Source organism: Megachile rotundata, chromosome 5 (genome assembly GCF_050947335.1).
Source record: "Megachile rotundata isolate GNS110a chromosome 5, iyMegRotu1, whole genome shotgun sequence".
NCBI classification, from domain to species: domain Eukaryota; kingdom Metazoa; phylum Arthropoda; class Insecta; order Hymenoptera; family Megachilidae; genus Megachile; species Megachile rotundata.
The window spans coordinates 4,502,540-4,526,675 of NC_134987.1; the positions used below are offsets into that span (position 1 = coordinate 4,502,540).

Below are 24,136 nucleotides of genomic sequence, written 5' to 3' on the forward strand. Positions count from 1 at the left end.
ATACTAGTGAACACGTATTTATAAATAAAATACCTACGTTTTTAAGAAATCCTCGAAAATATATGTTCCCTGATCCCCCTATGTAAACATACACTTAATCCTTGAATAACTGAGTTAGTTAATTGTAATCCAAAGTTTAGCAATGGCATATATTAAACCGACAAAATTAAACAGCCAAACCTTAAAATAATAAATTTTAGTATGTACGAATAATAATGTTTAAAAGAAAAATCAAAATAATTTTTAAAATTAATACGAAGAACAATCTAAAACTAAAACATTCATAATTTGACTTCTAATGATTCAGTTTCTATAAATCAAATGAGGATAATTTCTCCGAAAATTAATACAGTTCTATTATTCTAAATATTTATTATAATACTCAACCGCATTAGTGATATATTCGATGTATGCTATATGATTCATCAATTACGTTATGGGTAGTAAAAAGTAGAATGAGCAATTAAATTAATCAATATCTAAACACCAAATGAAGTGTGTAATTAAATTTATGATAGAATTCATCTTAGAACACAATTTTTTTTAACTATTTGCATAATCTAATAGTATGCAATAAATATCGAAAAAATATGATTTTAAATGTCAGAATCTGTTGGTTCAATTATATGATGTTAAAGTTTGGTTTCGGTTGTGGAATCCCTGACCATCGAATTATGACTGTGTACGAATATTTCATTTTTATACCTAAAACATTATGTCATACATGGAAATTTGTCTTAGGTCATTCAAATTATTACTAAATACGTTGATGACGATATACATATACATAGCAATTAATTTGTTACTATCATGATAAAATAAAAGTATAATGTATAATGTAAATGTAAAAGTATAAACGTTGGAGAATCATGTGTGAAAGGTTGACATGAACATGAGCGCTAATTAGTTATTAAATAATACTGACAGTCAGTCACATGGATTTGCTATTCCAATGCAGCAGCTGGCCAGCTGTATCGTTGCCAAATTTTATTGTGGATCGTTCATTCACCAAATACCTGTTCTCTTACCTTCACTTTTCACTTCAGAACTGACATTGCATATACATATATGTATGTATAGTCGCTGACCGTCGAATTAGGAGCACGTATGAAAATTTCACTTTTATGATTATAACATTATGTTATATATGGAAAATTGTCTTAAATCATGTATATTATTATTAAATACGTTAATAACGACATATGCATAGCAATTTGTTACTTTTGTGATAATCAATTGTGTGAGTGATGAGCGATTAAGGCCTGTGCAAGCGTTTACGTTAGACTCAAGTATCGAAAGCGTGTGAGGTCAAATTTGGTGAATGGAGCTTCCTCAAAAGACTAATTTACAACTCTCCAACCACATTATCTGAGTCGAAAAGAATTACAGATATTTTGAAAAATAATGAAGGTATAAAAGAGATATAAAAGTAAAGGGTAAAAGGGTAGAAATACAAGATATTAACATGTGTTAATAATGCTATCTACAGTAATAGTGTGTCATGTTAGTGGCTAATAAATTATATCATTACAATTTGAATAGACCTTTTAATTTTACGATTAACGTAAAAAATACTTGTTTGTAGTGGTCCTAATTCGATGGGACTGTATAATGTAATAACTAAGTAAATTTTATTATTTAAAAATGCTATTAGGTTAATATTATTTTGACAACAGAATTGTCACCATAAATATTCGCAAACGATTTCATTGTGAAAACGTCCTCTTCTCATCCAGTTTTTTGTCGGACACCAGTATGATTCCATTTTTTGAGTATGCGTATCATCGCTAGCTAATATTTATTAGATTCCGTTTATTTAAAACTTAATCGAAATTTCATCGCAATCTTACTGAAATTCAAAGTAAATTATGTTTGTCTATGAACTTTTTACTGCGATTAACACTCTTTATATCCTTTTGCGGTCCTGTGTAATTTTTTAAATAGTCCGTGTGAATTTCACTAGCGACATTAACGTGCTTCTCTGTAACTGGTAACATAGTGAACACTGAAGAATTCTGAACAACAATTATTCGAGAGTCGCTTGTGTTAATGTCGACCATCCCCCACACTCAATAACCATCTACTTTTCTACTTTGTATTTTCTTTTACCAAGTTTTCCTCCGTCAGTCCTTAAAAATATGACTTTATTTGTGAAACATTCTTAGTACGATTGACCTGATGGATTAATATTTAGCCCTATCAATACTACTCGGATTTTTCTTTACTTAAATAAGTTATTTATCTGAACAACGATTGGAAATCTCCTCCTCATTTCGTAATATTAATAGTCATAATTATACTATCAAAAATTATGGTGTAAACAATAACTAACACCTTAACAGTCTACTATTCGTATTGGCAATACAGCACGCTTAAGCAAAACGAAAGAGTTTCAGAAGAGTTGATAACCATGTAGTACTTCGCAAATACCAAATTTTAAGAATTCATAACTTCCGAGCGAATAAATACAAAAATCGTTGTATTTCGTCTATATTTATCAAGTACTATCTAATTATAAAAAAAAAGTTAAAAAGAAACGAAGTTTAACCCTATATTTAAATTATTGTCGTTTCAATTCGAGTGTTAATCATTTCGAGTGTTCAAATAATACTAAAGAGTTCAGCAAAATGAAGCAACTTGATGGCACAGTTAAAAAAAGATGAATACAGCTGAAAGCCTTGTCATTTAAATTGTATAATCATAAAAATAGACTCGAATTCTTGAGGAAGGATTATAGTGCATCCCTGTTGATTTAAAGCCGCTTCGGGCGGAGGCGTTTATCTCCGTGAATTGGGAACCTCTGTTTGAACACCTGAATACTTAATAAATGGATAAAATTAACATTAATAACGACTGTCTGTGACCGATCCACATCTTATCCGACGACAAACGTGTTCGACAGTCGCGTGTGATATATACGTTAGGAAAGTTTCTCGAAGAAGGTGGGTCGGCAGTACCCTAGTTGCTTCTTAGACAAACTGTTCCGAAAAAGTAAGGAATCACTATTTGGATTCATCGGTGATTGATTTTGTGGCATGGATTCGGAAGAATACACCAACGAATTGTCAAGAAACGAGGTAACTAAGTTTTCACAACATTTCACATTTCATCACAATCTTCACCATCGAACTATTGGACCAAATAAAAAAATTCAATAAAACATATTTTTGACGATGTTTCAACCTTCTATTTATATTTCAAAGTTTTCTTTATTTGGCACTTGATTGAGCACATTTTTAAAATTATAAGTTACACGTCTTTTTTTATATATGTAACTTGATTACTATTTTATAGCGCAATAAAATTACGGTCGCAAAGATAAAATAAAATTTACAAAAAAGAATTAAAAATAATATTTTCTTAATTCGGTAAAAAATGTGGTGAAAATTAAATTATATAAAAAGTGAACTTTATCAAAACCAATTAAGACATTTAACCAGTCAATTTTAAATCTTTCAACAAACAAGGTAAAAGAACAAAGGAATGTTATACTTTTTATTTCTACGTTCGATTGAGATTACAGGGCGATACTACGTACTTACATATGTTACATACGCGAAAAACATTAAACAGTGTACGTATGTTTTAATAAATACTACTATATTTTATTTCTGTTACAAATTATAAGTTATGGTTAATTAAAATAACGCTATGTATATCACATATTATGCATATAAAATTACGTTACATACATGTGCGCAAAACATTGAATAATGTACATACGTTACAGTATATACTACTACTTTTTATATCTATTATAAATTATAAACTATTTTTAATTGAAATAACACGGTGTATATGAGACATTATACATGTAAAGTTACATTACATATATTACATATGCGAAAAAGACAAATATTGTACATATACTATTTCTTATTTTTGTGACAAAGGCTAAGGTATGCTTTTCCTTATGTCAAATAAAATATTATTAGATTTAAATATATTAATACAATCGATTATTAGGCAGATAGCTAATTTTTATGCTGAAAAATAGCAATTTTATTTTGGTAATTATACTTTTAAATTACATGGCTTGACGATACAACTAAGTTTTTAACGAATCAAAAAATTGTTATACAAAAAACATTTGGTGAACGATGAAAACAGGTATGAATCGAGTTTCGTCTTTTATTATAAATTGTAAATTTTATTGTGATAATTATAATCTGAGTGGAGTACAATAACGCGTTTCAATATAATTTTTCAACGCATTACAGAGTTAGACACTAATTATTGCATGACGAATAAATAGAAAATTTATTGTTTGTTTATATAGAAAATTTTATTTTGATAGATATATTTCAGGTATACAAATTCTTTAATAATCCAATTAAACATTCCTTATAATGCAATTGAAGTGAAATCAAAACTTCCATGTAAGAAATAGGTCTAACTATTAATCGATTAATCATCTTTTAAATAAAACGCTAACTCTTATTCATTTAACTCGTATTCATATTAAAATTTTAATAAATCAAAGTATTTAGAACAGTAAAAAGAAAATCAGTAAATATAAAAATGAATATCAAAAATGCTTTTTTCCTGTGTAATGTGATCTGACATCTTTTTCAGTCTGAAAATGATAGCAATAACGAAGACTGTACTCATTCCCCAATATTATTGGATCTAGATAAAAACACTAAACAACAACAACAACAGCAAGAAATATTAAAACAAGAAGAAGATTCGATAACAAAGTTACCCTCTGTCGGTCAATACTTGCAGGATCAGTTGATTAAAAAAGGATCAGGTATTGTTAATACATATTTTGTAAATACATTATTGGAATTAATGGAATTGTTTTCATACAAAAATGAACAAACTGCTACTGTAGAAGCACACAATATTTTCGATGTTTAAAGTGTGAAAATTTTGCACAAATTTGATTTTCTCGGAAGTTACAAATACTGCAACAATAAACATCGATAAATAATAAATTAAAGTAAATACTTGTGCATTTTTGAAAACCTCATACTTACAGAATTCGGCTCAAGAATTAAACACTAATATTTTGTACTTTGGTATGGTTAAAACTTTTCAAGTTATGAGCACTGAAAATTTAGAACCAGCTTTTGCTTAAAAAATCATAACTTAAATAATATCAATAATACACTGACTATCTATTAATAAAAAAATTTTAAGCCTTACAATTTTTAATATACTTAAATATTTAAGTAATTGCACTCAGTGCCAGAAAGCAATAAATCATTAATTATTCTAATTTTTGAGACATTTAATATTATTAAATAAAAATAAAGCTGAAACTAGTGAGTGTCCGAATATTTACGGACGAGAGTATGCATTTAAAAAGGTTTAACAGATAAGAAAAGCATTAAACAATAAACTGTTAAGTATGTGAATAGAGGAAATTGTAAATTTTTGTCCGTAGAAAATTCATGCGTTCCCCGTCGACAGTCAGGAAGGAAATCATGGCAGGATGGAAGCTTTGAAGATCGTCATCAAAATAGCGATCGAGTGTTTGTAATAAGAGTACCAGAACCAGAAGTGATTAATACTCATCCTCATTTAGAAATTCTTCATGAAACTAACATTAAATCGGTGCAACGAGAGCCATCACAAACTGAGAAAGGTAAATAAAAAACACACATTTTATAATCAACAGGATATTTGCATTTCAAGATTCCACAAAACTACATGAAACACACTGTTAAGTGGAATTGCTCGCATTAATATATGGACACTTTATAGTACTTATTTGATAGTACTTATAGTACTGTATTTACTATTGCAAGAAGGGATAATTTATATATCACACTGCTTATTTTACAGAAATATAGATTTAGATAATACATAATAACGTAGACATAAACTTAAATCCAAGATAGTTGATATAATATGAATTTGTATAAATGTAATGAAAATAAAAGACAAAGTAAACTAGCGTACAAAGAAAAATATTCAGAAAGAATACAACTTAGTGAAACTCAATTTCTTTATCTTAAAAAACGTTTTAAAGGCGTTGGATTTGTAGGGAACCATTGTCGTAATCGAAATACTTCTTCCGAAGATAATTAAAAGTTCTTTTACATTCTCAGGAAGAGTCATCTGCTTCAACACGATAGTGATTCGATTAAATCATCGCGTTACTAGTAAAATATGATATAACGCTTTTGAAATCCATATTATAGAAACAGACATTGGTTCCTAATATCGCGAAAACCTATATTGTATACAATACACATATATGTATGTATGTAATTTGACGAAAACAGAGAATCATACTGTGAATATAACGCGAACCGGTCAATACAAAAGTACGAAAACATATTGGACCATAAAGGGTTAAACAATGTTTCTCTACCAATTCTTCACAAAGGAAAAAGTCTTTATATGCCTATATGTATATGTATTTATACGTTTCAATGTTTGCAGATTACAAGAAGTCAGCCTGCGATCGCGAACGAACTAGGATGCGAGACATGAATCGTGCATTCGAACTTTTGCGATCAAAATTACCGATATGCAAGCCACCGGGAAAGAAACTTTCGAAAATCGAATCACTGAGGCACGCAATAACATATATACGCCATTTACAGAGTCTTTTAGAACCACAATATAGTTACGTTCCGAATGTACCTGAAAGAGGGTATTATCCTACGAGCACATCGGTTACTTCGAGTACATCTTTTGATGTACAGCACCCTTCACGGTGGGAATCGTTTGCTTATTATCGATACGATTATCATACACCTTTCGTCAATTCTTCTTCAGCAACGTTACCTCCACCTATTCATCCTAGAGTACCAACAGAACAAGATGACCGACAGTTTCCTTACGAAACACGACATTAATTATTTATACGGTAGAATAATTAACATCACACTTTTTTTAAGAACAACCTAAATTTTATTCAGATTGTTGACATTTTTATTCAAAATTATGCTTATTTGTTATTATATTTTTATGTGAATATTTAGACAATTTAGATAATACTTTAAATAAGAAGAAATATGTCTAGTTTTCGTTTTTTAATTACTATGTAAAATATTGGTACATTCTTAATACCGTTTGACGGTCGCACGTTTCGTGAAACATATCTTTACGATTTTAAAGTTATCTAGAGATTTTTCATACTTAACATGTGTTATATATTTAATGTACAATGCAAAATTACTCATTTTCAAAATGTGATTAATATCAAATAAAATAGATATAAATAAGTAGAAAATTATTTATATAAAAACATGTTATTTATTTGTTTATAATCATTATCTGTAAAGATACTAATATTCGTTTCTTTTAAACGAATCTTTCATGAGCGTAATCCGAATGTATTACAATTGTTAATCAATTTTCAAATTGCACAATTTCCAAAACTTCACATTTCCAAACTTTTAAATTTCTAAGTTCCAAATTTTTAAAAGTTTAATTTTCCAAATCCTTAGATTCCTATTCACAATAAATGTAAAAGTTTCACTTGTAACGTATGTAATGACTAAGTACATAATCTTTTTTTAATAGAACATATATCTTTATTACACTTGTTAGATTATATATTGTTAGACACGTGCAAAACACTAAATAATGACTAGAGATAATTACTTATCTACCAAATGTTCCTTGCATACATAGTCATTTACTACAGTAATACTTCTGATTATCAAGTTTATTCTCCTACTTTATTTTTGAGACACAGATACAGTAGAATTGATTTAACAATTTTATTTTAAAAAATGTTTGCTGTTATAATTAAATAATTATTTTTTTTCATTTTAACCCCTTAGAGTCTACAATAATTTAAAATATGTAGATCACCAAGTCCGTAATGATAAAAAAATCAAGAAATAAAAGAGTTTACTTTTGTAGATGATGAACAAGTCTAACAATGTTGTTATAACTCAACTACAATATCCGATTTGAATACCTATGTAGTCTAAGCAAGAATCGCAGAGGGACACGCAAAATGAAATTGTCGTTCACACTGGAAGTAGCACGGCGTATAGTTCATAATTTTTAAATTAAATACTTTTAAGCATATATCACCAAGAAATCCCATTATGTGTATGATATTTTAATGAATGCGTTCGCTAATTCTTTGTTAAGCGCTGAGACGCTTTTTTTTAAATACAGTCTCAAGAAACAAAATCAAAATTTAACTAAAGACTATTTAAAAAAAAAGTACTTAGAAAGCTGAGTGATATTTAATAAGTATTATAATAAAAAAAATTAAAAGTGATGAAAATTTTTTATTCACTGCTCAAAAGAAATATGGCATAGAAAAATTTTAGGCAAAAATTGGCCAAATTTGACTGATGATAACTCCGTGAAAAATCATCGCAAAGTTATGCTCTTTTTTTTTTTTCAAATTAAAGCTTGAGATCTCTACCTTAAGACCCTGTAGTTTGATTTTAGATTTGATGCATCACTACCACAATAACACCGTAAATGTGAGGTCATGTTTGCTATATTGATAATTACAAAGTTTGACGAAATGCATGGACTTGCCACATTTGTTTTTGGTGATACTGTTTACAGCAGTATAAAGTACAAACCTTCATCTTTATTTTCCAGTATGTGAAAAACCGCTACCATTTTTTCCCGCAAAGATACAGAACTTTAGAGAAACCCTTGCATTTATGGAATATACCGCCGGCATTAGCATTACCCGATATGCACCTTGGAGAGGTTGCTGGACAGATTTTGCACATCATATGGATCTGACAAGAGCCTTTTTTTGAGTGTATTTGTGTGTGAGTATCTGCGTGTGTGTATGTTTGAATTCTAATAACGTGTGTTTCCTCCGCGTTGTTGAATTATCCCTTGCAGCCTATTATTCATGTTAATGCAAGCCCTAATTTCTTTTTGTGAAATGTCATTCCAAAATTGAGTTAAGACTTGCAACAAGTCTTACAGATTGGCAGGTTGTCTTTTTAAATTTCTGTAGGGTTCAAATCTGGATTTACTGCAGGATGTGGAAGCAATCGAATTGAATTGGGACTGCAAAATTCGAGAATGATTCTCAACGAGGTTTCTCGACGATAATTCATACACACACACAGATACTCACACACAAATACACACAAAAAAAGTCTCTTGTCAGATCCATATGATGTGCAAAATCTGTCCAGCAACCTCTCCAAGGTGCATATCGGGTAATGCTAATGCCGGCGGTATATTCCATAAATGCAAGGGTTTCTCTAAAGTTCTGTATCTTTGCGGGAAAAAATGGTAGCGGTTTTTCACATACTGGAAAATAAAGATGAAGGTTTGTACTTAATACTGCTGTAAACAGTATCACCAAAAACAAATGTGGCAAGTCCATGCATTTCGTCAAACTTTGTAATTATCAATATAGCAAACATGACCTCACATTTACGGTGTTATTGTGGTAGTGATGCATCAAATCTAAAATCAAACTACAGGGTCTTAAGGTAGAGATCTCAAGCTTTAATTTGAAAAAAAAAGAGCATAACTTTGCGATGATTTTTCACGGAGTTATCATCAGTCAAATTTGGCCAATTTTTGCCTAAAATTTTTCTATGCCATATTTCTTTTGAGCAGTGTATATACAACTATATTTTTGTATGTATTCACAACAGTATTCGAATGCTTTTTAAAACGGTGTACTTTGTTTAAAATTATCATAAACAATCTCTACTAGTTAGTTTACTATATGATATGCATCCGTTGTTTTGAAAAACTTAATAGACCTAAGAATATAATTATAATTTACAAAAAGTACGTTTTAAATTTTTATTGTAAGCTTAGACAAAAAATGTTGAAAAGTCACTTTTGTTTTTTCTTTGCTATTTCCAAAAATTGCATTTTTTTAAACAACATATTGTTTATTCTTATTTCAAAAAAGGGTGCACCTATTAAAAATCATTTGAATATTTTCATGAGCCACTATACCTAGAGTAGATCCTTAATTAGTATAGATAAGAAACATCAAACATTTGATATCTAAAAAAAATATTATTAAATATTATTATGTATAAAAAATGTGTCTATGATAAAAAATGCATCTGTTTATATAATATAATTAAAATCTATCTATGACTAAAATTCATGATATAAATAGGATCGAAAATATAATATAATAGTTCAAAATAAAATAAATATCCAGAATAACAAAACTGTATTAGAAAATTTACTAACTAATGAAAAGCACTACTAGATAACTACTATAAATATTTATCTGAATTAAATCATTATTAAAATTTACAAGGATACATAATGAATTTAATCAGTAATACCAATTAATTAAACATTTCAGTGTTAATCAGATTTAGTTTATTGTTAATTGTAGTTCAGTTTATTTTAATTTAGGTATTGTAACATATATTACAATCAGTTCTTTGTTTTAATTTTGTGAATAAAATATATATTTCTATCATGTATTCCAATAGGACGAATGCAGGTGATATAAATAATGATTTTTATACCAAATGGTTTCTGACATTCTATGTAAAAACAATTACAGTAGCAGTCTGTAGTGAAATCCATATTGTCATTTTTCGGTAGATGAGTGTGTGCATTAATTTTTATCTTATTCTAAGTTGTACCCTCTGCTTTATCTCATTTGTACCTCATTTATACCATTTGAGTAACTCTGTATGTTATCATATTCAGTTTTCATACTTAAAATTACTTTGTTATATTAATGTTTTAACAACATATACATGTTATGTATATTTTCTTAGCAAGCAGAAACAGTAATAAGTAATTTCAAATTATGAATAATCAAAATTCTGCATGATTATGATCCAAGATAATCCAAAAATGGTAATAAATTAAACTTTTTTATATTTATAATATTTCAACATTGTTAATCATTTTTAGTATAAAAGAACAATACAAACATTATAACGAATGCTGTAATTAATTTTTACATTTTTTATTGAAAATAACTCTATTTTTATACAACTATATTTATGTACAAAATTAAATTTATATACCTTTATAATACTAATCTTCATATAAAATTATTGTACCTTATGTAGTAATATTTATCTTTTCAATTTAAAATAATTTGTTATTCAGGTATTACTGTTGAGGCTTTCAGGTGTAAGCTGTGTCCTAAAAGAAAGCCTCAACAGTAATACCTGTTTGACGCTGGGCTGTGAAAGACTCAAGTCTCTTATAATTTGTTATTATTACATAAAGTTACCTTATCATGCTGCATATTTTATACAAATGATAATAAGATACTAATTTGTTTTTAAAAACCTTTTCCACAGAAGTTTTCTTCTATTCTCAAAATATAGACAAGTTCTGATTATTAATTGCACAATTTACATTTTAGACTTGTGAATAGTATGCAATAAAAGTACAAGTAAATTTCTGTTAAGAAGTAAACAAATCTTCCTCCGAGTCACTATCAACAAAATTAGAATTTGGTTTTAATGCTTCGATCTTAGAACTAGAACTTTCATCTTCAAGAATATTTTTGTTATCTAACGTTAAGGAATTGTTTGTAGAATGTGCTTTACCGATTACACAACCTTTAATAAGAGATGTTTTATTAATTGTTGCATTGTTATCAGTATAATTCTTATTTACAGTAGAATCTTTCTTTCTAGTCTTGTGAGTACTTTCAGAATTAACATTATCAAGAGATTTTCGTTTATTAATTTTGGTACGTATTGAATTATTATCAAGTTCTTGATTATTTTCATCTGATTCTTCACCTTCATCTGTACATGCATCAAAAACTGACTCTGCAGCATTCTGTTTCTCTTGTATTGCAGCTTCCAGCTCTCTTATTTTCTGTTTTTTTGAATTTAAAATTAATATAAACTTTTTATAAAGATCCTGTTCCATTACAGTTTTGTTTTTTGTGATTTTTTCTACTTTGGAAAGCAAATCTGTATTTTCATTTTTTAAATTTTGATTTTCTTCTTCTAATATACTTATTCTATCTTGAATACTTTGATAAAATTGTAATAATTGTTGAAAACATCCAGAAAAGTCTTTTATATCCACAACAGGTTGCAGCTTAATTCTTCCTAGAGTCCATACATTTCTTCTCCATTCCAATTTATCATCCTCGATAAAAAATTGAGTTTCTTTATCCTTTCCACAAAATATTGTTTTTGTTTCTTGTAGATATTCATCAAATGATTTACCCAATCCATCACAAAAATTTTCCACATCTTCGGTATTCATCTACAACATCAAATTCTTTTTATTAAAATAGTTGACTGTATTACTAAAAATATGAAACTAAAATTGTACTCTACATATATGACTTTTCATTTGTGTACAAACCTCACCACTTAGTGGTGGCATTGTTGAGCTTAACAACATTATTTTAAAATGTGAATTTAACCATTCCACATAAACTGTGAAACATTTATTATCAACTTCATTAACAATTTCACATGTACTTAATTTTATCATTTTGTTATTTTTAAAAAGGTTATGAAACTTGAAAATGTTTCAGTTGTATATATATTCTACTGGTTTATTCACAAAAATATATATACACAGTGACATATTTTCATAATTAACTTTTTTCTGTAAATCATTTGTTATACAATTTTGGTATATATTAAGATAATAAAACTATATTATCCTTATGTTGTTGTTTATTATTGAGGGCGTCGACTGCCATGATCATTAGTCCTTATGTACAAATGTATTTTTGTATTCAGTGAGTTAATACTCGCGCACCTAGATGGTGTCCCTATATAGTTTTACTTTTTACTTCGTAATTATATATACGATGAACAATAATGTATGTACGAATAATAAAACAACATAATTTAGAAACGTATGTAGTAAAATACGTAAAACAAAGGTACATACAATAAAAAAATACAGGAAAATATATGAAATGAAAGAATTTTGGTTTTTAGAACGAACACTTTTGAATACAACTTAAAATCACAGTGATATACACGATAGCTTCTAATAAATCATATTAATTGATTCAGTGTACTAAAAAATAATCTGAAAACAACTTTTATGGTACAATATTAGAAAAGTGAATACATATATGTAATATATTATTAAATTCGAAAGTAAAAAACATATTTTTAAGATATTTGTCGGAAAGTAATAATTCCCACAACTGTCTGCTCACTAGGTATGCAAGACGTCGAGGTATTCTAATGTTACAAGAGTCTGCGCATTACTTTTAATTACGGAGCATGTAGAACCAATCAAAGCAGATCTGCACAGTAATGAACAAAAACTTATCTAATGTAATTAATTTGTGTCACTAAATCGAGATAGAACTTCTTAACCTCGCTCGAACTTCCAATAAATATGTTTTTATTTAATTTCCAATACATCAAGGTTTTACTAATTACATATTTATATTAATATAAGTACACTGAACTAGTAAAATAATTGTAATTTGAAAAAACTACATAAATTTTTTTACAAATGTCGATTTGCATTGGTATATTTAAGAAAACATACTAATATGAATTTATGAGTACATATAACATAAATAATATTTGTAATAAAAAAAATCGATTTTAGAAGAGATAACTAGCGTAGAGTAATATTTATTAAACGAGTTGCTGGTAATAATAATAATAATTATGATTGAAATAACTGCAAAATTAATTAGAGGACCTGTATATTTCTCTGGAGAAGTCATAGAATGTTTAGTTACATTCAGTAACCCACCAAACCCGATTCATCAAATATCTCAAAGTAACAGGTAATAATATTAATTTATTTTTCAGAAAATTAAATTAAATTTCTATATTTAACTTATAAATCATTGTAGTGATATCTTTGAGAGTCTTGCATGGGCTAGTGCACAAGTTCATTGTCAATGTTCGGCAAACAGTAAACTTGTTATATCAGAAAAATTAAATACTGCAGCCCGATTAGTAGCTATTAATGCAAGTAAGTTAATAAATTAGTAGAAATAATAATACTTTCTGATTAATACTTATGAGAGACATAAGATATTTTAAACAATCAAATTTGAGCAATATATTCCCTAAATAAAAATAAGAAAAAAGTGTTATGTAAATATAGGTATGTATGAATGCTTAATTATCATACTATATCAGTTAAAAATTATTTTAAAATGCTATTTTGAGTACATGAAAGATTAACTTGTTTCTATGTTCATTGCAAATAATTATTGTAAGATATACAATTTCTGTCATGGTTTCTTGTATAATTATGTAAAATTTAAGTATTATCTGTGAGTAATCCATCTGTCATGATAATATTCATCTGATCATTTTTTAACAAATTCAGTTTAATGTGCCACATAACCATCTAATTTGAACTACATGTACAAGAAAACAAAACTAAAAGTAGTAATAAAATATTGCTTAAAAGGTTCATAAACATATATGATCAATCTTTCTAATGAAACATAAAGTCTCAATAATGTGTCATTATAAATTCAAGCTGTAAATATCATTGGAAAAAGTTGATTTCTTGGACATAGCTGATATTTTTATGTACTAGCAATAAACTAGCTTTTACTCTTAAAATATATACTTTTATTAGAGCTTTTTTATAAAATATTTATGAACCTATATTCACATAATATTTTTATTTAATTGTAATTTAAGACTTCTTCCATATCATATAAATTAATAGTTGAAAAATAAAATAAAAAGAAGTTGTTTTACTCCTTAATTCATTTAGTTTATTTTCATAAGATATATTTCACAGATACAACGTTTGCACCATGGCAACAGGATAATGGCCATGTTGTATTAAATACAAAACCTAAAATTTTATTCTGTGATTTGAGATTGTCTCCTGGGGAAAGTAAAACATGTAAGTCTGTGAAAAGTATACGTGTAGTATGTATTGTGCTGTTGAAGATTATGAAATTATGTATCTAAATTTTATAGATATTTATCGAGAAATAATTCCAAGCGATGCACCGCCATCCTATAGAGGACATGCAGTAAAATATTCTTATAAAATCACGGTTGGAACACAACGAGTAAATACTGCTATAAAATTGCTCAGAGTTCCATTCAGAGTACTTTCTTTAAGTGGTAATGTGTTAATTAAATTTGGTTATTACATTTGAATGTAATATGTATATGACCATTATATGTCATTTTATTAACATAATTTTTACAGAACTACCTGAAGTGACTGCTTGTAATGATAGTGTTGATTTAAGTCCCAATAATCCATTCATGGAAACACAACATAGAGAAACTTCTTTAGATGTTGCACTTCAAACTCTTCAGGTTTGTAAAATCTGATAAAAATATTGATTTATTTTTATAAATGTAACATCAATTAGTTATTTTATTGTTAAATACATTTAGAATTTAACTGCAAGACGTAGTCCAAACTTTTATAATATTACTAATGGACGAGGACGCGTTGTAAGGTTTTGTCTTTTTAAAAATTCTTATAAACTTGGAGAGGATATAGTCGGAACATTTGACTTTTCAAATGCTACTGTGTCTTGTGCACAAGTGTCAGTTGCATTACAGTCAGAAGAACATATTTCAGAGGACTACAGACGAGGAAAAAATACAGCTCCTACTTTAGTTAGTTATAATAAACATCATGAAATGTGTATGGGTTTAAAGTACTCCCACTTGGTGCTACCCATACCTTTACATGTAACTCCAGATTTTACCACTGATTTAATGACTTTAAAATGGAGATTACATTTTGAATTTGTTACAACATCTAAATTAATAGAAATGCCCAATAAAAATACTATGAACTGGCAAGGTCCATTGACACTGGATGTTGAAACAATGATTTGGGATTTGCCTGTTCATATTCATCCAACAACTACACCACCTAATACTGCTCAACAAACAAAGTACAATATTGTGATATAGCAAATTTTATATTATTTTTATATTAAGAATGAGCGCGTAATTTTTCATTAATGATTACTCAGCTGTATACTTCTTTATCTGTTTAGTGTATAATTCTTAAAAACATTTTGTACAGAAAAATGTATATATATGTAACATATTTTATTTATATAACATACTTCAATTAATGTAATAAATTATATATATATTTTTATAATAATATAATAGTTTGATAATTAGATATTAAAAAGAACAACAATCAGCACAAATAGAAAATAATTTTACATCGAAGCCGAGGAAGTCACCATTTACATGCTGTTATGCACTATATGTATTCGTTACTTGCTAACCGAGTTATAAATGAAGTTCAGTATTATTTTAACCCGTTATAAAATGAACCAGTTTACTTTTAAAAATAAACAATTGTTCAAGAAAATTTTGTTATTTATCGACTTCTATGATGGATTCCTTATTCTGAAACAGGTGATGAGGATCACCTCCCCTTGGCCGCCATTTTTCCTAGGAAACCAAATTGCTCTTGAATGTATATATGTTGGTAAAAATACTTTGGATGCTCATGGCATGTGAGAGATACATAACCTCATTTTATTTGTGTATATACATGTGAAATTTAAACAAAATGAAAGTTGAAAAAAAGATAACAAAGAGAAAATTAAACAATATAAGAACTGAAGATCATGTTAAAAAAGAAGAGAAAGAAGAGAATCCAATAGAATCTGAACATGAAGAAGAATCGGTAAAATGTTTTCTTTTCTATATTTTAACCTCTATAATTATGAGTTTTCAATAAAATTAATAATAAATATTTGTACTAAAAAATATAGTTTATAGATATGAATGTATTACAATTTTAAAGTACGCAATTACATTAAAAATTATTTTTAATAATAATTTGAAGAAAACAATTTATAAAAATCAATTTACAACTTTTTATTACATATTGATATTAGTTTAATATATAAAAGAAGCTACTGAAGTGTTCATGCATTCTTTAAAACATTTGAAAAGGAATAAGGATTAGTTTATTATATTACGTCTTTTGAAAATGTTGCAATTGGTTAAAGTAGTAAAGAAATATGATGGTCACATTTTACAATTCTTTTAATATATAAAGATATTTATATGAAGTAACACATGTACTTTTTGCTTTAAACAATCACATCTATATTTTGTTTGCTATTTTACCTGGACTCATTTTATAATAAAGACATATTATTCAGTAAACCAATTCATTTTACTTTTTAAAAAAGACTCGTCATTTGATTAAATTTTTAAAAAAGTTATTTTATTTTAAAGAATGTACAAGCACTTGTAGTCCAGTTAGGATTATTATTGCGTATAAGTTCATTATAATGTGAAAAAATAATTGTTTAGGATTCAGGTACTGAAGATTTATTGTCAGCTGAAGTAAATAATAATGATGAAAGTACTGATGAGGAAGCGGATGAAAATGAGAATATTCCTGAATCTGATACTGAGAAAGATCCTATTGTTTTCGAATCTGATGATGAAGATGAATTAAGTTTTGAATCAGACTCTGATATTCTAGGTTTAGATGAAAGTTATTCTGAAAATGATAATGAAAATGATTTTATTGATCAAAGTAATATAAATGAAAATACAGAAAAGAAAAATGAGAATGTGTTTACTGCAAAATCACAACAATCTAAGCCTAAAACAAAGATAAACAAGTCTACTACATCTAAAATGAATAACAAAAATTTATCTGCTACATTAAATACTAATAAGAAAAATAAAACTTTTAAAGATGAGTCAAATAAATCTAGGTTTTCTAAAGTTATACAAAATAAGAAAAATTTAAGTTCCAATAAAAATGCAAGTACTACTTCAAAACAAAATTTATCAGAAAAATTTAATAAAAAAAGTATTGTGCATAGTGTAAGTAGTGAAAATGTAAATAATAATGTATCAGTAAATCGACAGATAGATGAATACGAATATGACAGCTCTGATGAAGAAGATATTCGTAATACAGTTGGAAACATACCAATGAAGTGGTATGATAATTATGACCATATTGGTTATGATTGGGATGGTAAAAAAATTATAAAACCTCAAAAAGGAGATCAGTTAGATAACTTTTTGAAACGAATGGAGGATCCAGATTTTTGGAGAACAATAAAGGATCCTCAAACTGGACAAGATGTGGTATTAAGCGAAGCAGACATAGAATTAATAACAAGGATACAAAAACAGAAAATTCCTGATGTAACTTTTGATGAATATGCTGTAAGTTCTTTTTAATATATACAATTTTCATATAAAAATGTATTTTTTGTAATGTTTTATAATTTAATAACAATTAATTGTAGCCATGGGTAGAGTGGTTTACTTCAGAAGTAATGAAAACACCATTACGTAAATTTCCTGAGCATAAACGTTCATTCTTACCATCTAAACCAGAAGCTAGGAAGGTATCAAAATTAGTTCATGCACTTAAAATGGGTTGGATGAAATCTACTGCCGAGTTGGAAAAGGAAAGACAACAGAAAAAGAGCGAACCACAATTCTATATGTTATGGCAGTCAGATGATCAAGCAGAGGAAATGCGTAGAATTCACAAACATATTCCAGCACCTAAGAGACATTTGCCTGGACATGCAGAAAGTTACAATCCACCTCCAGAATATTTATTTGATAAAAAAGAACTGAAAGAATGGAACAAATTACAACCGACACCATGGAAACGAAAATTACATTTCATTCCACAGAAATATAGTTCACTTCGTGAAGTTCCTGCCTATCCTAAATATGTTAAAGAAAGATTTCAGAGGTGTTTAGATTTGTATTTGTGTCCTAGAGCCCTAAAAATGAGATTAACAATAGAACCCGAAACTTTAGTACCTCAGTTACCTAGTCCAAAAGATCTTCAACCATTTCCTACAACAATGTCTATGGTATTTAAGGGTCATATAGATATGGTGAGAAGTATTACTGTAGAACCAATAGGACAGTATATTGCTTCTGGTGGAGATGATATGAATTTGAAAAGTTAGTATACCCTTTTACATTGCAAGCAGAAGTTATTTGAGCTCTGAAATGAAAAAAATATGAATTTGTTACAAACTCAAATAACTTCATTAGTGAAAATTACTTCCTTGGCAAAATATAAAATTATATGTTAACATTATAATCTACTTTATAGTATGGGAAATAGCAACAGGAAGATGTGTAAAAACAGTGCCATGCGGTGGAATAATAAGATCAGTAGCGTGGTGTCCAAACCAGTCTCTATCACTTGTAGCAGTGGCTGCAGATAAAAAAGTTCTTTTGATAAATCCTGGAGTTGGAGATTGCTTGATTAGTAGTAAAACAAATCAATTATTGCAGATAATTCCACAAAGTGATGTTATAGGTATCATTATATATAACTACATTATAATTCATTAAAAATCAATTAATTGCTAAATCATTAGCAAATAAGTTCTAGTATATCTTCTTTTTTTATAAGCTAGTAAAAATTAATTGAATACTGTATTAAAATTAAAATAATCACGTACATCTTTTTATACTAGTAAGTGACAGAGTCAAAACTGCTGTTCAATGGGAACAAGCAGAAGGTGAAGATTGGTCAAATAGCATCAGGGTAATTTTAAATCACTTTAAAATAGTAAAGCAAGTGACATGGCATGGTAAAGGTGATTATTTTGCTACTGTTATGCCAGATGGTCAAAACAGATCAGTCCTCATAAATCAGTTATCAAAAAGGAGGTCTCAATTACCTTTTAATAGATCAAAAGGTTTAATACAGTGTGTTTTGTTCCATCCAATTAGACCTTATTTATTTGTAGCGGTAAGTAAACATTTAAAATAAAATAGAGAAAAATTTTGATTTAATGGTTGCATTAATATAATTACAGACTCAACGTAATGTAAGAATATACGATTTAGTGAAACAAGAAATGATTAAAAAATTATTATCAAATTCACAATGGATATCATCAATGGCAATACATCCTGGTAATTAAATATTTTATGAACTTATTGCCATCAACGTAATTTACATTTAATAATTACTTTTATATTTTTAGGAGGTGATAATGTTTTAGTAGGCACTTATGATCGCAAAATGCTTTGGTTTGATCTTGATTTGAGTACAAAACCTTACCAAACATTACGTTTACACGGTACAGGTGTACGAGGTGTTGCATTTCACAAGCGATATCCTCTTTTTGCATCTGGTGCTGACGATAGAGGTCTTATTGTTTCCCATGGAATGGTGTATAAGTAAGATAAATAATCTATTATACATATAATTATTTCACATTAAAATTCGTTATATATTATTCATTTTATGATACATTTTAGTGATTTATTGCAAAATCCATTGATTGTACCTTTGAAGAGATTATGTAATCATGAAAGTTACAATGATTTTGGAATTCTGGACGTAATGTTTCATCCTATTCAACCATGGGTATTTTCTGCCGGTGCGGATTCAACAATCCGAATGTACACTTAAATTATAATATACTACTTGTTTAATAATCGAACGTACTATTTTGTGCGTTTGTTTAATAAAATATAATAGAAAACTTTGTATATGAACAATAACATAACAATTTTTATAATACTATAAAAATTGAAATAAATTTTTTCATTTATTTTATTTCTGTATGAAAATTTTAAACATAACTTGTGCATTGTAATTGTTTACAAAAACTAAATGTATAGGAACTTTTATATAGCAACAAATAATTATATGATAGTTTCATTATACTAAAATTGTACAATAAATATTCCACAATTAAAATAATAAAAGATTTATCTAATTTTATATAACATAATTTACAATATTCTTGATAATTTATTATACAAAGATTCTCCTAATAAAACATCAAATAAATCTTTTAAAAATATAGAAGTTTTAGAATATTTAAAAAACACCTGAGACTACCTTCTATAATGCAAAAATGTATTAACTTTATTAGAATAAACGTAAGAATAGAAACATAAGAGGAACAATATGAACGAACATATAAAACACCTATATAATTGTACAGTTTACTGAGTTAAATGTTTAAGATGAAAACTAATTTGAAATGAATTAAAGAAATTGATCTCAGATGATTATTCCTTTTTATCTGACCAATAATAGAAATTATTAAGGTATATAAATTATTCAAAAATTGTATTACATACGGCATAAATAGAAATTTTAATTATAAATAGCAAAAGAACATTATTCTTCAATAGTTTTTGAAGAATAATAATGAAAGTTCATAAAAAAATGAATAATATAGATTAATGCAATATAAAATGTTCTATAGCTGTACAAATAAAATTATTCGGTTTTTACATGATATAACCAACAATTTAAAAATGTGTCGAATTAAAATTATCTACAGTATATGTGCATACGTTATATATGTACACATTCACAAATACATGCACGCGTTCGCGTACATTAAGACGGTGGTGGTGAATGACCCAAACATTGCCATTCAAGTTCTCCACATTCACAAATACGACCAGCATGTCTAACTTGAAAAACTGTAACTATACCTCTATTATCATCAAATCTACAAGTGATATGTAAATCATGAATTAAGAAAGTATAAAACTGACTACCCCATCTTTGTCTTAAGTATACCGATCTTGGATCTTCACGAAGTACATTTTCAATTGCTACTTTTTGATCATTAATTTTGGTTCCTAAAATTTCGTTCAATTGAATCAAAGCACGATCGTTAAATACCACACAAAGAGGCGTTCGAGGTCTTGATATCCAGTCTGGAATTCTTACCTCTGAAGAGGTATTAGATTCTGTCTCTCTATTTTCAACGTTTCCTGATTCAGACGAGAATACTAAATTTGTATTTGCACTATCTAACAAACTGTTGTCTGATGTAGTCCTTATTACTTGAGTATTTTGTAAAGGTTGTGAAGAAATAAGGTTTTGTGGTTCCAAACCTTCTTCTCCGTCAGGAGCTTCTCGAACTCCCATTCTTATAGGGGAATTATCAATTCTCGAATTTAATGATCGTCTATTAATTAAATCTATGTCGGTACCACAAACAGTATTTGGCCCATCTGCACCATCCAAAAGTCTAGAGCGGGAAGCATGTGTCTCTATATAATTATTTCTCGGTGTATATGTCGGTTCGACATTGGTATGACTACTCGCATTAATATTTTGTAGTCTACTATTTATATCTATTAAACTTTCAGGTTGTTGTTCCAAATTAGATGAAAGTGTATTGTTTCCAGTAGATGTATTCAAATTTGATCTTGCATCAGACAATGTGTTAGTATATGTGTGAGATAATCTGTGTATTCCTGTTACATCTATATTATGCTGTAATATGCTACTATTATGCATATTGACATCACTCAATTCAAAAAAATGTGTTACGTTGTTGTAATGTTCAAAATTAGAATTTCTTTGAAATTCCTCTGCTTGTAATCTAAAAGCAATTTCTTCGTCTCTAGAAATATCTGTTTCTTGATTGCTTTTGTTGGTATTTTTTCTATAATAAGAATCTGAAAGTAAGTTCCTTGTTTCATCTCCAAGATTGACATTAGCACTGATTGTTTCATTTCTGCTAGTATCTTCAATAGATTCCAATGTGTCATTTACATTAGTCGATTCTTGTGATCTGTTATTTGCTTTTTCAAAATATAATGGACTATCATATTGTGGTATATAAGGTTTTATATCTAATACAGGTGATTGATCCACCATATCCACACCTTCAAAATAAATCGTATGATTTTCTATTCTTGTAATCTTTACTAAACTTAAACCAATAGGACATGGGCGATGAGGAGAACGGGTAGAAAATACACCAGTTTTTGTGCCATTTAATCGAGGTGGTGCAACTTTGGCACGAATATGCGTTGAATCATTTCTATGAAAGTAGAATAAAACCCTATTAAACAAAAATAATTTTAAATTAATTATATTGTAACAAATAAATTTCCATATTTGAAAGTATTATAAAACTTTTCAATGGGTTAGAATTTGAAACAATATTATCTATATTTATGTAAAAAATAATTATACTACGTAACACAAATTATATTTTATCGGTTGATATAAAATATTTAAAATTTTTCCACTTGTAGATTTCAACTAAGATAATATTGACTTAAAATTTTAAAGAAATACCACATATGTGAGAAGTCTTGTAGTCCTTCAAGTGCATGATCAGGATTAGTAAATACTGAATTATATAACAATAATTTTCCTGGTACTTTCCCACAAATCCCTGTTTGTCTAGGGGTACCACGTTTACTAGGAAACCAAGTAGATATTACTCCAATTGGCTTTAATCTTATAGCATCATCATCTGTACTTGTACTAGGTTTCACATCATCTGGACCAATAACTTTTGTATCAGATGCAGAAGATTCATTTTTGAATGATTCTAATATATGTTTTATAGTATCGATTTCCTTTTCATGTATGTATCGAAGACTTTTTATTTGCTGCCTGTAAATAAAAGAAATTATTTTGTGTGCAATTAAAAAATACAATATGGCAATCAATTAGAACAAGTAAGAGGTATAATTTTTGTCAGCTTATACTATTTACTTTACTTAGGTATAGCATGTAATATTGTAAAAACACTGCATAATATAAATTATTTGTATAATTGTATATATACATAAATGGCACCTATTTATATTTGTACATACTAAGAAACTATAGATATATACAAACTAGCACGTTTGAATGAAACTTGTTGATATATCTTTTCCAATAATACTTTGAATTTATAAATGCAATGTGCAGTGAAATACTTAAAATATTACCTTAAATTATTAATTTCTTTTCTGGCTGTATTTAATTGACCAAGTAAATATTTAGTATTGAAATTTGAATTTTGACAACTACAATCCATATTATCGTTAGCTTTCTTAAACGTAATCACCGGTCGAATCAAATGGAAGAAAATCAGATGCACTTACACCATGAATTAACTAAAACCTTAAAGATACGACCACACTTTTAGAACGTGAAGTAATTGAATGCAAAAAGAACAAATAAAGTGGCGATAGTGTCGCTTAATTGACTACGTTTCCATCGAGGGTCCAAATCGGGTCAGAGTCGGGTTAGAGTCGGGTTGGGGTCAGCGCTTGTACGGTGGAAACGCCAAAGGTTTAGTTGAACTCTACCCTACAAAATTTTAGGGTAGCGTTCAGTTGAGGTTCGGTGGAAACGACAAGAGTCGAGTTCGTGTTGCCAACATAACAAATCCAAATTGCATTGTGTATCACGTGTTGTATTAATCGGTGTAAAAGAGGTTATTATTACTTTTTGTCGGTGATCTTGTAATCTGAGAAATAATTTTTGTATGTTATTATGATATTGTAAAATTAATATTGCTCAGCTTTACATGTCA

At 28.1% G+C, this 24,136-nt stretch overlaps 5 protein-coding genes across 14 annotated transcripts; 3 read left to right on the plus strand and 2 right to left on the minus strand.

The window, feature by feature from the left end:
* The first annotated feature begins 842 nt into the window (after positions 1–842).
* On the plus strand, positions 843–11,763 carry sage (salivary gland-expressed bHLH). 3 transcript variants are annotated; one of them, XM_012284653.2, is made up of 5 exons: positions 843–3,077; positions 4,576–4,753; positions 5,393–5,593; positions 6,397–6,673; positions 7,749–11,763. In XM_012284653.2, exons 1-5 carry the CDS (start codon positions 3,036–3,038, stop codon positions 7,810–7,812), a joined length of 762 nt encoding a protein of 253 aa, XP_012140043.1. In that variant the 5' UTR covers positions 843–3,035; the 3' UTR covers positions 7,813–11,763. The 3 variants fall into 3 exon arrangements, with proteins under 3 accessions (XP_012140043.1, XP_012140044.1, XP_012140042.1); XM_012284654.2 differs by having other exon boundaries at positions 848–3,077; positions 7,831–11,763; XM_012284652.2 differs by lacking the exon at positions 7,749–11,763 and having other exon boundaries at positions 851–3,077; positions 6,397–7,285.
* Positions 10,846–12,776, minus strand: LOC105662431 (uncharacterized). 3 transcript variants are annotated; one of them, XM_012284647.2, is made up of 2 exons: positions 12,235–12,776; positions 10,846–12,132 (listed from the first exon to the last, which is right to left on the minus strand). In XM_012284647.2, exons 1-2 carry the CDS (start codon positions 12,364–12,366, stop codon positions 11,311–11,313), a joined length of 954 nt encoding a protein of 317 aa, XP_012140037.1. In that variant the 5' UTR covers positions 12,367–12,776; the 3' UTR covers positions 10,846–11,310. The 3 variants fall into 3 exon arrangements, with proteins under 3 accessions (XP_012140037.1, XP_012140040.1, XP_012140039.1); XM_012284650.2 differs by having other exon boundaries at positions 12,240–12,377; XM_012284649.2 differs by having other exon boundaries at positions 12,207–12,347.
* A 75-nt stretch (positions 12,777–12,851) lies between these two features.
* LOC100883436 (RAB6A-GEF complex partner protein 2) lies at positions 12,852–16,182 on the plus strand. Of its 5 annotated transcripts, XM_076532008.1 has the most exons (8): positions 12,852–12,936; positions 13,055–13,172; positions 13,456–13,639; positions 13,709–13,830; positions 14,620–14,727; positions 14,805–14,954; positions 15,043–15,155; positions 15,237–16,182. In XM_076532008.1, the coding sequence occupies exons 3-8, from the start codon at positions 13,518–13,520 to the stop codon at positions 15,765–15,767; spliced, it is 1,146 nt and encodes a 381-aa protein (XP_076388123.1). In that variant the 5' UTR covers positions 12,852–12,936; positions 13,055–13,172; positions 13,456–13,517; the 3' UTR covers positions 15,768–16,182. The 5 variants fall into 5 exon arrangements, with proteins under 5 accessions (XP_076388123.1, XP_076388121.1, XP_076388122.1 ...); XM_076532006.1 differs by lacking the exon at positions 12,852–12,936 and having other exon boundaries at positions 13,026–13,266; XM_076532007.1 differs by lacking the exon at positions 12,852–12,936 and having other exon boundaries at positions 13,026–13,172.
* A 179-nt stretch (positions 16,183–16,361) lies between these two features.
* Positions 16,362–20,397, plus strand: LOC100883323 (ribosome biogenesis protein BOP1 homolog). Its single transcript, XM_012284645.2, has 8 exons — positions 16,362–16,503; positions 17,142–18,017; positions 18,101–18,779; positions 18,934–19,143; positions 19,304–19,581; positions 19,649–19,748; positions 19,820–20,015; positions 20,097–20,397. Exons 1-8 carry the CDS (start codon positions 16,387–16,389, stop codon positions 20,248–20,250), a joined length of 2,610 nt encoding a protein of 869 aa, XP_012140035.1. The 5' UTR covers positions 16,362–16,386; the 3' UTR covers positions 20,251–20,397.
* Positions 20,045–24,064, minus strand: LOC100875268 (uncharacterized). 2 transcript variants are annotated; one of them, XM_012284644.2, is made up of 3 exons: positions 23,703–24,064; positions 22,900–23,223; positions 20,045–22,660 (listed from the first exon to the last, which is right to left on the minus strand). In XM_012284644.2, exons 1-3 carry the CDS (start codon positions 23,705–23,707, stop codon positions 21,196–21,198), a joined length of 1,794 nt encoding a protein of 597 aa, XP_012140034.1. In that variant the 5' UTR covers positions 23,708–24,064; the 3' UTR covers positions 20,045–21,195. The 2 variants fall into 2 exon arrangements, with proteins under 2 accessions (XP_012140034.1, XP_003703070.1); XM_003703022.3 differs by having other exon boundaries at positions 23,547–24,062.
* Positions 24,065–24,136: the final 72 nt, after the last annotated feature.